We start from the raw sequence: 12,888 nt of genomic DNA, 5'->3' as shown, positions 1-12,888 counted from the left end.
TGTGTGTGTGTGTGTGTGTGTGTGTGTGTGTGTGTGTGTGTGTGTGTGAGAGAGAGAGAGAGAGAGAGAGAAACTATACCTGTTCAGCTCATGAAGAGAATATCAAATGTATTGACTTTTAAAAAACAAATCCTGGGCACCTGGCTGGCTCAGTCAGTAGAGCATGCGACTCTTGATCTTGGGATTGTGAATTCAAGCTCCATGTTGGGCATACAGATTACTTTTTAAAAATCCTCATAAATGTATGGAAAGATATATTTGAATTTGGTTATTTTTCAAATAAGCACCTTTCTTTTCTGGTATAGGAAGAGCTGCAGGCAGCTTTTTGATAGGGAAATTATCAGATTGTGTGCTTTTGTGAACGGACCTATCTTTCCAGGGTAAATACCCTGGTCTCAATGTTGGACAAGAGCCTGTGGGGTCCCAGTTGCCCACAAGGGCCTCGTGTGTTCACCATGGGATTCACTTGGCATTTGCAGCTGGAGTGCTGGCCATGCCGTTCTTGGAGAGCATGGGAGGCAGCCCCAAATGCTGGAGGAGATTGAGGGGTTATTAATGAAATTCCTTGGAGGTTGTTCCATGGATTCCCCCTTGAATATGAGCTCCTTGAGGACAGGAGTCCAGCCTGGGTCTGCTCTGTGTTCCCCACAGGTCAGGCTTATAGTTTGTATGGGTCAGCACAGGGTGTGTTGAGAAAATGCACAAGGCCTTTGCTGGGGCCTTGGGTTGTATCTTTACTCCCCAAGGAGCCAACCCCAGAACTTCTCAGTGGACCTCTGTTAGGATAATTGTAGGAGGGGAGGAGGCTTTGAGGTTGCTCTGTCACACACCCTGGTTGTAGATTGTGCAGAACATGAAAATGTCTATTTACTGGCCATCTGAAAATGCTGTTCCACAAAAGAAGGCTCAGAGTGTAACAGAATTTGTTGAGATTTCCAGGATCTGAAACCTATACTTTATTTCTGCCTGTGGATATAAATTAGGTCTAATGACAATTTAGGTGTGCATACTTAAGTTAATATTTGACTTTTGATTTAAAAAGTCAGAACATTATCCAGAGATCAACAGACTAAACATTTCAGTGACTCCCTTCTAGCTGTGGAGAATACTGGTGTTAAGTGAGAAGGTTGGGGGTGCTGATTTTATAGATGACCAATGCATCAGCAAAGGTGCCATGTAGTTATGCTTAGAGGGTATAGGTAGGTGTTGAAGGAGCATGTGCTGCACGTGGGCTCAGGCACAAGGCATTTTGAGTGCCCCGGCTACTGACTGGGGTTGGAGGAGGGGCAGAGCTAGGACAGCCAGCCTAATCCTAGACAGTTGGGCTGGGGTGAGGGAATGGTGGGGGAGGTGCCAGGTCAGAGTGCAGCCTCAGTGGGGGGAACTGGCGTGTCATGAAAAACCCAGTAGCAGGGTGCCTGGATGGTTCTTTTGGTTGAGTGTCCAACTTTGGCTCAGGTCATGATCTCAGGGTTCACAAGTTCAAGCCCCATGTCGGGCTCTGTGCTGTCAGCTCGGAGTCTGGAGCCTGTTTCGGTTTCTGTGTCTCCCTGTCTCTCTGCCTCTCCCCCACTCACACTGTCTCTTTCTCAAAAAAAAAAAAAAAAAAAGTAGCTACTGATCATTTTTTGTCCTGTGCCAGGGACTCTCTGTTTCTTAGTTATTCTCCTTTTCCTATTTCATAGATGAGGAAACTGAGGCTCAAAGATTAAGGACTTTTCTAAATATCCAAAGCCCCTGAACCCCAGGACTGAAATCTGAGTTTGTCTGACTCAGAGTGCATGGTCCTTGTGGAAGTCCACCTGCCTCTGGATGGGGAATGCGGGGGACCTGATCCCCGAGAGCTGTGATGTGGTGGGGGGGTATGACTGACTGGGTATCTGCCCTATACCAGCCTGGGACTCTGTACCAAGCAGATTTAGTACCCAGAAGGGCTGTGCTTCAACTGAGGGTCCAGATATGTCAAAACCACAGCTGCAAGGTGTTGTCACAGGGGCCCTGGGATAGCTGAGTCCCTGCAGTTATGGGGCTGCGCACAACAGTCCCCCTTACTAATGAATTGGCCACTTACAAACTATAAAATCCGTTCCTGTCCCCCTCAGCACCTGTGGACCCTCTCAGGTAAGACCATTGTCTCCTCACAACCATTGCCTCAGGTCTGGGCTGACTGTTAGAAATCTGGGAATACGATGGAAATGGAAATTTACTGTAAGTCAATTGCAGAGTGACACTGCAGATCTTGCAAAAGGTCCAGTGTGTCAGGAAGACACTGAAGGTAGTGTTATAGAACTCTTGGTGCTCCCACACGGACAAATGAAGGTCTGAGAGAATGCCCGCTTACTGTTGAAGAGCAAAGACTGTTCTAGATGACTGCTTTAGAAAGGATTTGATACCAAAAGATTAAGAAAGGTTCTTCAAAAATTGATGAAGCCCTTGAATAGTTGGCAAAAATGACCTTTCTGATTATCTTATTAGAAGTAAAACATAAAGCGAAAGGTAGTTCAGAAAAAGTACACACAAGACAGAAGTTAAAACATGTTTCATTTTTTGTTCTTTAGGACAAATTAGAACATGGTTATAACTGCATGTTCTTAACCTAATTTTATCAAATGTATTATAAAATAGGCTTATCCTTCTCATTTTAGTCCCTTTTTTTCCAAAGTAAAGACCCAATCGGATTTTTTCTATCCACCCTCCTCAGCCAAACCATTTATTATGAAATGATGGTCTTTGTTCAAATGGATTGATTGTAAAGTTACCAGCCACCATGCAACGCTGGTCCCTATACCAGATATTCTGTTAACTAGGACCTGTTCTTATTTTAATCTGGCAAAAGAAACTAGATTAAGGAGGTTTTAGCAGATGGTTTGCAATTCTTTAGCAGCCCGGAAGAGTCCATATCTTGCCTAATCGTGCCCTGATATCTATTCTTACTGGTGTGTGAGAAACTCTCCTAAAGGAGTAATGTCTTCCAGAGATCACAACTTTTTTTTTTATCACATCCTAATGATTTTCAGATTTTATTTAATATGACTTTAAAATTTAGTATTTATCAGTTAACCTGGTTCAGACCACTGATATTTGAATACTTAACAGTATTATCTAATGCTTTAGAAAAACTGCACACAGTATCCAAGTTATATACTATAAGAGTCACCTTGTCTTTTTTGAGGGAATCCTAGCATAAAAGGATCACCTTCCCTGATCACCATAAAGCGGCCCTATTAACCAGGGAGAATGCTCAGGACTCAGCAAGGCAAGATGGGCTTGGCATTCAGGGTGCAGGCTGGGAACATGGCAACCTCTTTAAGATAGCTCGTGTCAAGTCTTTTTTTTTTATTTTTTAGAACAGTTTCAGATTTACAGAAATGTGTGATCCATTTTACAATGCGGTTTTAACTCCTAGGTTTTTCCCTCTCTCTGCAGACGTCGCCTCATTTCCCAGAGATCATCCTTGGAAACCCTGGAAGATATTGAGGAGAATGCCCCTCTACGGAGGTAAGTTTTTACTGTTGCATGTAAATGGCCTGCATTACAATACAGCAAAGTTTGATTTTTTTTTTTTTTTTGTCCTTAATCTACAGAATTAAAATTTTAAAATAATGGCCTCATCTCCAGACTCATAGTTTGGAAATCCCAACCCTGAGGACCATTAGGGCACTATTAAATCTCAGTTATGTATTGGAAAAGCGCAGTTTGCATGTGGATTTGGGTGCTGTTTGCTTTTCAATTTGAAAGCTGCTGCTTGATGAAGACGAGCCCATTATTGTCTCAGCTTTCTTAGGTTCAGTGACACAGTAATCAAGTCCTGGACTTCATTAGCAAGTGCCATCAGTAGTTGCTGGGGAAACTCAATTAGGATCGCCCTGGGGGCTTCTTTGGGGCTGAAAGTGATTTTTCCATTGGGATTAGAAAGGTGCTTGCGAGGCATCTGTGTTTGGGTGACGGCAGTTGCTGAGCTGTGCCAGGCCTCTGGCAGCTGTCCTTCCTCTAATCCTGCACCTTACCACCAACCCCCTTCTGTGCCTTGGTCCCCCTGGCCCTCCGTCAGTGAAGGAGACGGTATTCACACAGGACTTCTCCTTTAGTCTTTGCGGCAGGGGAGTTAGGTTGGCCTGCTCCCGAAGGAGGTGAGGCAGCCTAGAACACGGTGGTTTCACAGGGCATGCGCCAAGGTCTCACGGGGCATGCGTGGCTGATGGCGCAGAGGGAGGCTCGCGGGAGAACGTGCGTTCCCATTGGCTCGCACCAGCTTCCGGAATCTATGTCTGCATACCTTGTGCTTTAGGCCCTGGCTACGGCTGGGGAGTGAGGGCATTTGGGAGGATGCCGGCATAGGTCTCACCCTGGAGCCGTTCCCTTTCCCGCCGGAGGTTTCACTCCCGGGTTAGTCCTGTCCACAGACCTCCTGGATGGAATGTGGAGCATAGACAGGTGGGGGGATCTGATCGAAAGTATTGGGTAACTGTGAGTCTCGCCGGTGATGTCATCCCAAAGAGAAAGTCCGGGCCACTTTTGAAGTCTTTCTGAAAACGTACATAACCTCTGGGATCATCGTAGGGTGAGCGTGTGGCTGTGGGATTAATGTGGCTTGGGTGCAAGTGTTCTTCTATCCCTTTCTATTAAATGTTGAGAGAAGCTCTTTCCTGAAGTAGCCGTACAAAAAGCTGCATGAAAAGTCCACTTAAGGAGCTGGCTCTGATCCAGAGTAATCCTCGAGAGTGGAGGAGAGAGGTTCTCAGGTGGCACTGAGCGGCTTTTGGCATTTGGGCAGGTAAGGTCACTCCTGCCACAAACGGGAAATCAATGAATAGCACTAAAAAGCTCCTGGTATTTCTAGAGGCTGTGAGAAGCCTCGGTTAAAGCAGTGTGATAGCTGTGAGTCAAGGAAAACCAGGTAAAAAAAAATGTTACTGCATCCTTGGGGATTCCAGGTGGTTACAGCAGGGGTGGGGGAGGGCGAGGAGGAACTACGTGCTGTGTTTCTGGTCACGTGTCACGTTTCTGGTCACATGCCGCTTGGTCACCTCTGTACCCTCCTCTCAGAATCTCTCAGGCTGACCTCTGCCCTCTACCCCTCAGCCCTACCATACCACGTTTGAGCATACTGAAAAGGGCTTATCTGCCTTAACTATAACTTTATCCAATACTTACTTATAGAATACTATACTTAAATTCCAAAAAGTCTCATGTAAATATAAAATTTAAAAAACAAGTCTGAAACCAAAGGAATTTGGGCAGTTTGAGAAGGCTTTATTTTCCCTATTAGACTTTTCTGAACTTAAAAAAAGTTCTAATATTTACTTAGAAATGATGAACACTGGGTGATGTATGGAATTGTTGAATCAGTATATTGTACACCTGAAACTAATGTAACACTGTTAATTATACTAGAATTAAAAATAATAACTACCTTAGAAATGTACTTATTCCTAGGAAGTAAAATTGACATGGTATAGAAGGGATGTTAGTTTGGGAGTCAGGGGGCCTGAATTCTTGGTCTGATCCTTCTACTAGCTGGTTATGGCCTTGGACATTTTATTTAGCTTCTCTGGGGCCTCAGTTTTCCCATCTGTAAAATGGGAGGGGAAATTGATCTCTAAGGTCCTCTCCAGCTCCCAATTTTGTGAAATGAATGTACCAGTAATGACACTGAACTGTTTTGGGAACTGTGGGGGTGGAAGGCTATTAGCCCAACTTGCTTTTAAACTCAGCACATTGAACAAATGGCTGCAAGGCATCTATTAAAAACCTTTTGCATAATTAAGTGTATCCTGTAATCAGTGCTAACAAGAAAGAGCTAATCTTTCATTAAATTAGTTTTTAATTTAATTCGATCCTAATTTAATTTTGCATCACTTAAAATGTATGTTTTTAAATGGGTACTGAAATTAATTCGTTCTTTGCTTAACCTGCCACAAGCTGGTTAGTCTTAGAGTCTAAGAGTGCTTAGTCTTCCAGTTTCCTTGGCAATTGTTGCTAATGCCACAGTTCTCTTTGAAAGCATTTCTTAGATTCTCTGGTGGTTGAGTTGAATGCTTTAAAAAAAAATGCATGACAACAAACAACTTGCTGAAGGAGAGGCTGGATTAATAGCATATTCCCTTATAATCATGTGCTGATATGTTATCTTTTTCAAAGGCTTGCTTGTCTCTGGCACATCACAGTTTGCTAGTAAGTTAGGGTCCTGCACCTACCTAGAATGAATTAAGCATTCACAGAGTATTTAGACTGAGGAGTTTTCCGCCTGCCTGGTGGTTACCTGGTATCCTAGTATTTAAGGACTTGGGACATTGCTACGAGGTGCCCAGAAAAACCTCAGTTCAGTGGTGGCAAATTTGGCAGCTGTCTCCACCTGCTCCTATTTTTCAGCCTGTCTCAGTTGGCTACTGCACCATAAAGTGTTAACTGATGCCCCCTCCCTTCCCTGTGAGTGGCAAAACCACCTGTGGCCCTTTTGCCACCTTCTAGTTCTAGCAGAAGATGGGTGGGGGGGTAGTTTGTGTTCCAGCCTGAAGGGTAACAAACAGCTCTTCTTTTTGCAGGCATGGGAGGCAGAGAGCAGCTCAGGTCTTCTGTCTTCTGGGCTGGGCTGGGTACCAGCTTCCTGCTGCTGGGGGCAGGAGTACCTATCCACTACCACCACAGTCTAGCTCTTGGCTCACTGCCCTCCGTCTGGGTGGCTCAGGAGGCTCTCCTTTTTGGGAGGAAGCAGGGTAAGGGTGTGAGGACACTCCTGGATACTTAGGCCCTATCCAGAAACCAAAGGAAGCATAACCTTCTGCTTTCAGAGATTCTCCTCTCTCCAGTGGCTATGTCTCTAGAATCTTCTGCAGTGTGTGTGAGAGACAATTGGGGATCTTGGGTGGGCTGCACCTCAAAGAGTCATTTTGGAGATAGAACTGAGGCAGTTTAGGGTCCTGGGTCTGCTTCCGGGAAGCCGCCCAAAGAAGGCAGAGTGAGGTTCCATGCCCTTGAACATCAGTAAGACTAAATCTAACTTTGGAACCCTGGATTAGGAAGGGGTTGATGGGTGCCGTCTATTCAAACCCTGCCTGAAGGCCACAGGAAGCATCTACTAAATACAGGTCTTTAAAAGAATCTGTCTTAAACCAAGAATTCAGGACCCTTAGTCACAGCTGCAATTTTAAGAATATAGAAAGCAAATAATAACAAAATATGCATCCTTTGTAGCTAATGGTTGGTTAATCACAGCACTGAAATTTGTGTATGAATATTTACATGTGTATACACTCGTATGAATGTGAATGCTTGTATTTGAATGTGTCAATGCTTGTATTTGAATGTGTCACTTGACAGTTTATGACTCTCTCCTATGTATTATTAACATTTCATCCTCACAACAACGCCAGGAAGGATCTGAAATATTACTAGTGATCGGTCAGGGTGTCGGAATTGGTAGTGAGTTTGGGGCTGAAGGAAGGGAAGACTGGTTTCTGAAGTGTCTTGCAGGGCCACACAGGCTCTGAGCATGGTCCACGGACCCTGCCTTGATGTAGTGGACATGATTTGAAGGGAGGCTTTCCTTCGTGAAAGCTACCAGATATCTGATCTGATGTCTCTGCTTTAGCCTGTACTGCATTCACTTCAGTATGATTTTTTTTTTTTCCTTCAAATTTAATGGAAAAAAAAAAAATCATTCTCAGCACTCTCAGGGAATGGCTTCTAGGAAGACTGGCCCTTACTAGAGGCTGGCTAAGGGGGCTTGGAGGGATGTACACCTGAGGTCTGGACTGGGGACAACACCCAGTTTCCTTGAGCTGGGCCCTTAGAGTGGATATGCAGGTCTGCTAGCTTGCCCGCTCCCCAGTCCCGTACCCTAGCCCGTCCCCACATCCTACCTGCGCTCAACTGTACATCCTTGTTGGGTTATCTTGTTAGTCTTACCTGAAGCCTCAAAGTTCAGAACTGACTAAACTTAGCTGGTGGCCCCAGCCCAGACCTCAGTGTGGCTTTGGGAAGCCAGGCACTGCTACTCCAAAACTCATTCTTGAAGCATAAGGTCCCAGGTACCCAGGCCCCATGGCAGGAGCCAGCCCTTGGGACCCATGGTCAGAAAGGCTTGAGTAAGACAAAAATTTTGGTAGCAAAAACCCAAATAGAAATATCACAGCTCCCTTTCTCAAGACAAGACCAAATTTCAAACTCCTGTTTGTTGATTTTTTTTTTTTTTATTGCTGTTTTGCTTCTTGCAGTTGCCAGGTGAACTTTGAAAAATAGACAAATAAGCTCTTTTTAGCTTGTGGGTCAGTTCTGTTAGTCCTGTAGTGCAAGCAAATGCTGTATATTCCAGGAAAAAGGTAATTGGAATTCAAGTCATTTTGTTCAACAAATATTCATTTACAATTTATCTTGAAAACAGAAAGAAAGAAAGGAAACGGCCACTAGCTGGGCCTCTGCTTCCAGGCATAGTCAAGTTAAGCATTGAAGCAGCTGTCCAGGTGGCTCAGGGCAGAGTCCTGCTACAGAAGAAAAATGATTTGGTGTTGTTTTTAAACTGAATTTTCCAATGTTTTTCTTCCCCCTCTAAATTCTTTAAATTTACCATTTTCAGTTCCCATTACTGTTGTTGATACAGGAAAATTCTTTTTAAGATGACAAAGAATAATGACTTTGGAATCCGTATAGGTTATGTTATTGTAACTGAGGACAATAGTTTTCATTAGCTGGCTTTCCAGAGACCCATATAAATTATCATCAGGATTATCAAGGAAGTTGTCTTTCGTTGTTTTTTTTTTTTGTTTTTGTTTTTGTTTTTTTAAAGCTTCCTTGCTTCCAGCCGTATTTTCCTCATTATCCTCAGGGATGATTCAAACCATTTGTCTGGTCTTCCTGTCTTTGTGTGGAGATGTCTCAGCTGTCCTGCAGGCAACTGACCGGGTTTTTGAAATGACTTTATTTTTCAGATGTCGAACTCTCTCAGGTTCGCCCAGACCAAAGAACTTTAAGAAGATTCATTTTATCAAGAACATGCGGCAGCACGATACCAGGAATGGCAGGTACCACTGTAACAGAAGCTGCCCCACAGCCTCCCTGTTGTGGGAGGGGAGGGAGGGTCTGGTGTGGATCTGGTGTGGAGGAGGGGGCCGTTTAAATGGCCAGAGCTCCGCAAAGAGGAACCCACACTGTTAAGGTGAACAGGACTTCATGGAACCTTCCCAGACTCTTTCTAACCCCCTCCCACCAGAAGTCTATAAAAAGTAATGCTGCTTGATAGCGCCCAAAAGCTTGGTGAGAGTTTTAGGTTAACCGCAAATGGAATATTAAATAGTACTCAAATATATTTTTATAGAAAACTGAAGAAGAAAAAGTTGTTTTTTTTTCTTTTTCTGCTTTGTTGGGCTTTGTTTTCTTTCTTTCTTTTTTTTTTTTTTTTTTTTTTTTTTTTTTTTTTTTTTTTTTTTTTTCCATGAGGGCTACATGCTCTGGTTAGTAAATATCCCATCAGATCTGTGCCTGAACTTGGTTTTGGTGTTAACTTTGCTGACTGTCTTTAGGAAAGCAGAATGACAACTTTGCCAGCAGATTCTTTTTGGGCACTGATTCGAATGCCTGGCCCTGCTGACATCTGGAGCACATGTTTCTCCAGCTCTTCCATTGCTCTTTTGGAAAGTACTATTAAATGAAAATTACCGTAATTGAATTTAATTGAATATAACCTTGGTATTAAAACTCCCACAACAAATAGAGCAGAATCCTTCTTGCTGGCATGCTTATGACTGAATAGCCACGTCCGTTCATGGGAGCCTGACAACAGCATGGGGACAGAGCCCCATAACTCTCGGGGTCCCTCATGCCCTGTACCTTTTAGGAATGTCTCCCTCCCACTGACCCATGACCTGGAGAGTGGTTTCTCTTGAATGGGAGAGTTAGAGATATCGCCTCAGCAGAGGTCCTGCCACAAAGACCATTTTGTGTTATTGCCTCCTGATATACAGAAAACTGTATGGGCCCCGCTAATCTCTAATCCATACCAAGTGCAAATTGGTAAACAAGTCTGTAGTTAGACTCGTGGAATGACTAAGGCCCAGCATACTTGCCTGTTACTTGGTACAAAAAACACTGTATAACCCCCAAAATAACACTGATGATTACAGTTTTTAAAGACTTGTTTTCTTGAAGTTAATATCTGATTTTTTAAACCGACTTAAATAGGGAACATAATTTTACAGCTCTTCCGTGATTTCAGAATAGCAGAACTGCGCTCTTTCATCAAATAATGTTTACGTAGTTAGTGTATATTCCTATTTTAAATAGAGCTTTTAGTGAAAATATACCCGGCTGTCCTCTGTTGCAGAGATGGCTCTGAATTTCTCTCACTGCATCTCACCCTCATGCTTACTGGGCTTTATTCCTTTGACCATAGCGTTTTATTCTTCCTTTGAGGCTCTTAACTTAAACCTCACTCATGCCATTTTAAGTATAATTGCTCATTGTTTATTTACATTTGTGTTCTTTTCATAATCTCTTTAACCATAAAATAAACAGATAGCCTTTAATTCCTAAATCCAGTCAAGACCAAGCCAAAGGAGTGTGCCAAACGGATAGGATAGCCTTCCCCATCTCTCAAGGTGGGGATGCTGTCAAGGTCACAGAGGCAGCCCGACCACCTGGCCTGGTGGGGTAGTGACAGGACGTAGTTAATAAAATGTGTGGGCCGATGGGACTGCCAGCGCACATGACAGAGCCGGCCTTCCCGGCACACCCTTGACCCAGGAACAACATAAACAGTCCAGAAAGCATTCAGTTGCTAGCAGTTTTGCTGGGGAATTTTCAGAGGGAGCCAGGAAGGATTATTAGCTTATCTGAAGATCTGAGAACTGGAATTGATGGCAGGAAAGCAAGCTGAGAGCTGTTGTGGGGCCACAGGCTGTGGTCTGTGCCATGGCCGGTTGTATCTGCCCAGGTAAGAGCTGCTTTTCCTGTGCCAGAGGAAGATGAAAGGGCTGCAGGTGCTCTCCTTCCGTCCTCTGTGTTTTTAGCAAGGGCGTATCAACCTTAGATGGATGAAAGAAAGAACTGGAGAGGACACCAGGAAGATAATACGGTTTCTGAGGTGACGGAAGGAAATTGTGGTCAAGAGCTGATGAATAGGAGGATGTGACCAGCCTTTTGAGAAAGGAAAGGAGAGTTGCCCCCCCCCCCCCGGGGGCAGCAGGCATGAGATCGTCCTGGCAGAGGGACATGTGGATGAGCTCTGGTCCAGCAGCGGTGGAGAGGAGGGATCCTGGTCATGCTCTTGGAAGAGAGGACTACTGCATCAGCAGGGGTCTCTGAATCTCCCACCTTCCACGTACTGAGGCGCATGCACACACCACACCAGAGGGTGCATTCCTGCAGTGAGGATCGAACTCAGGTTTCTTGCCTGTGTTGGGAGGAATGAGGCTTTACGGAGAAGGCTGGAGGTGTTCATTAAAGAGCTTGGAGGGCTGTACAGAAAATGGAATGGCCTCAGTACTGGTATCCTGATTCCTCTTTAACTGGGGAAAAAGATTGAGAAGGGGCCTGCAGAGTCCCCAGGCCCAGTCCTGCAGCAGTTCCCACTCATGGTTGTGCCAGCTCCCAAGTCACCTTGTGACCACTGACTAGCACAGACCAGCCTCTCAAGACTGCACCCGCATCTGGGGCCCACTTGCTGCTCTGGAACTGAAGACCTCGGTGTTGAGGCTGCTCTGTCCCCAAGCCTGCTGACCGTGAGACTGAGGCACCAGTATCGATTGGGGGTTTGGGCTCAAAGCTCAGCAAGGACCAGTGTGGCTGACCCCGGGAGAGGAGAGCATCTGTTGTGAGACTCAGTGCCCAACCTGTGAGTGTGAAGCACGACTTAAGATGAGAAGGAGAAAAAAATCAGAAAAACTGAGAACCAAGTATGATAAAAGACCATACTTGCATCCAGCCCAAGTGGGTATAAAATGATCAGTAATATCAAAGGTAACCACTTAGAAACAAACTTTGGGGTCTCGGCCAGCCTCGTGTTCTCCCACTTCTCTCTGTGACATTAGAGGAATCTCTACTGATGTGTGAAGCAGAGGTGAGCACCTTCAATGGAAGATGTGGTTCTGATGGAGGATGGAATCTGCTTTAATGAAAAACTACCTTCACCTTCAGAATCAGTGGATTCTGTGTGACTGGCCTTGGGCACCTGCTGGAAGGCTTTGTGTGCGGATAAAGCACAGAGCACCAAGCTCAGGGTGTTTGGGGGTCATGTTGCAGACCCTTAAGCAAGGTGGGGCTGCGAAGGATGGAGCCTAGGCATAGGTTACAGACCCAGTGATGGAAGCTTCAGCTCTGCCTTTGGGACCACATGCCATCATGAGTTCTTTACCAGCCCTGCATGGTGCTTCAGCTCCTGGCAGCTAGGGGAAGTGGTGAAGGGAGCTGCTGTGCTCTGGTTTCACTTCTGTTCTAACACAAAGACAGGTTGGTGATGGGAAAGTTGTGTCGGACTTGATGTTTGTGAAAAGAAGCAGTGCCTGGCTGGGTTTTAGAAAGACAGATCTCAGAAAATTCAGACTACGAAGTCGATTCTGGTGGCTGCAACCACATGTCCAAAGGGATTATAAAGTATGAGTATCGTAAAGTGATAATGGGTAACATTTATGGAGTGTTTACTGGGTACCAGGCTCTAAGTACTTTATTTCATTAACTCAACTCAGGAGGTGTTTGTGGAGTGAGTGGACAGAGGTTTCAAAGGACTTTCAGTCTTCAAAACTATGTATCTTGAGGAATGGAAAGAATTTAGAAACACAGATAATCCTTGAAACAATCTTATGAGGAAGGTATTGCTGTTGCATTAAGTAGAATGATGCCTGCCAGAGATGTCCATATCATAACCCTGTAAATATGCTGGTTACATGGCAAGAGGCG

The 12,888-nt window shown here is 44.7% G+C and overlaps 1 protein-coding gene across 3 annotated transcripts in view; it reads left to right on the top strand.

The window, feature by feature from the left end:
* The window catches only part of CABLES1 (Cdk5 and Abl enzyme substrate 1), a 114,782-nt gene that overhangs the window by 45,120 nt on the left and 56,774 nt on the right, over positions 1-12,888 (top strand). For 2 of the 3 annotated variants that reach the window (XM_040479234.1, XM_040479233.1), the window contains exons 2-3: positions 3,427-3,498; positions 8,928-9,020. In XM_040479234.1, coding sequence (XP_040335168.1) covers positions 3,427-3,498; positions 8,928-9,020 — 165 coding nt within the window. Of the gene's footprint in view, positions 1-3,426; positions 3,499-4,317; positions 4,535-8,927; positions 9,021-12,888 lie in introns of those variants that run through there. The other variant, XM_040479235.1, reaches the window with a different exon arrangement.

This window comes from Herpailurus yagouaroundi, unplaced genomic scaffold (assembly GCF_014898765.1).
Source record: "Herpailurus yagouaroundi ecotype Mexico unplaced genomic scaffold, PumYag 142, whole genome shotgun sequence".
Taxonomy (NCBI): domain Eukaryota; kingdom Metazoa; phylum Chordata; class Mammalia; order Carnivora; family Felidae; genus Herpailurus; species Herpailurus yagouaroundi.
Note: the sequence above shows the minus strand (reverse complement) of the source record. Positions and strands in the feature narration are given on the sequence as shown.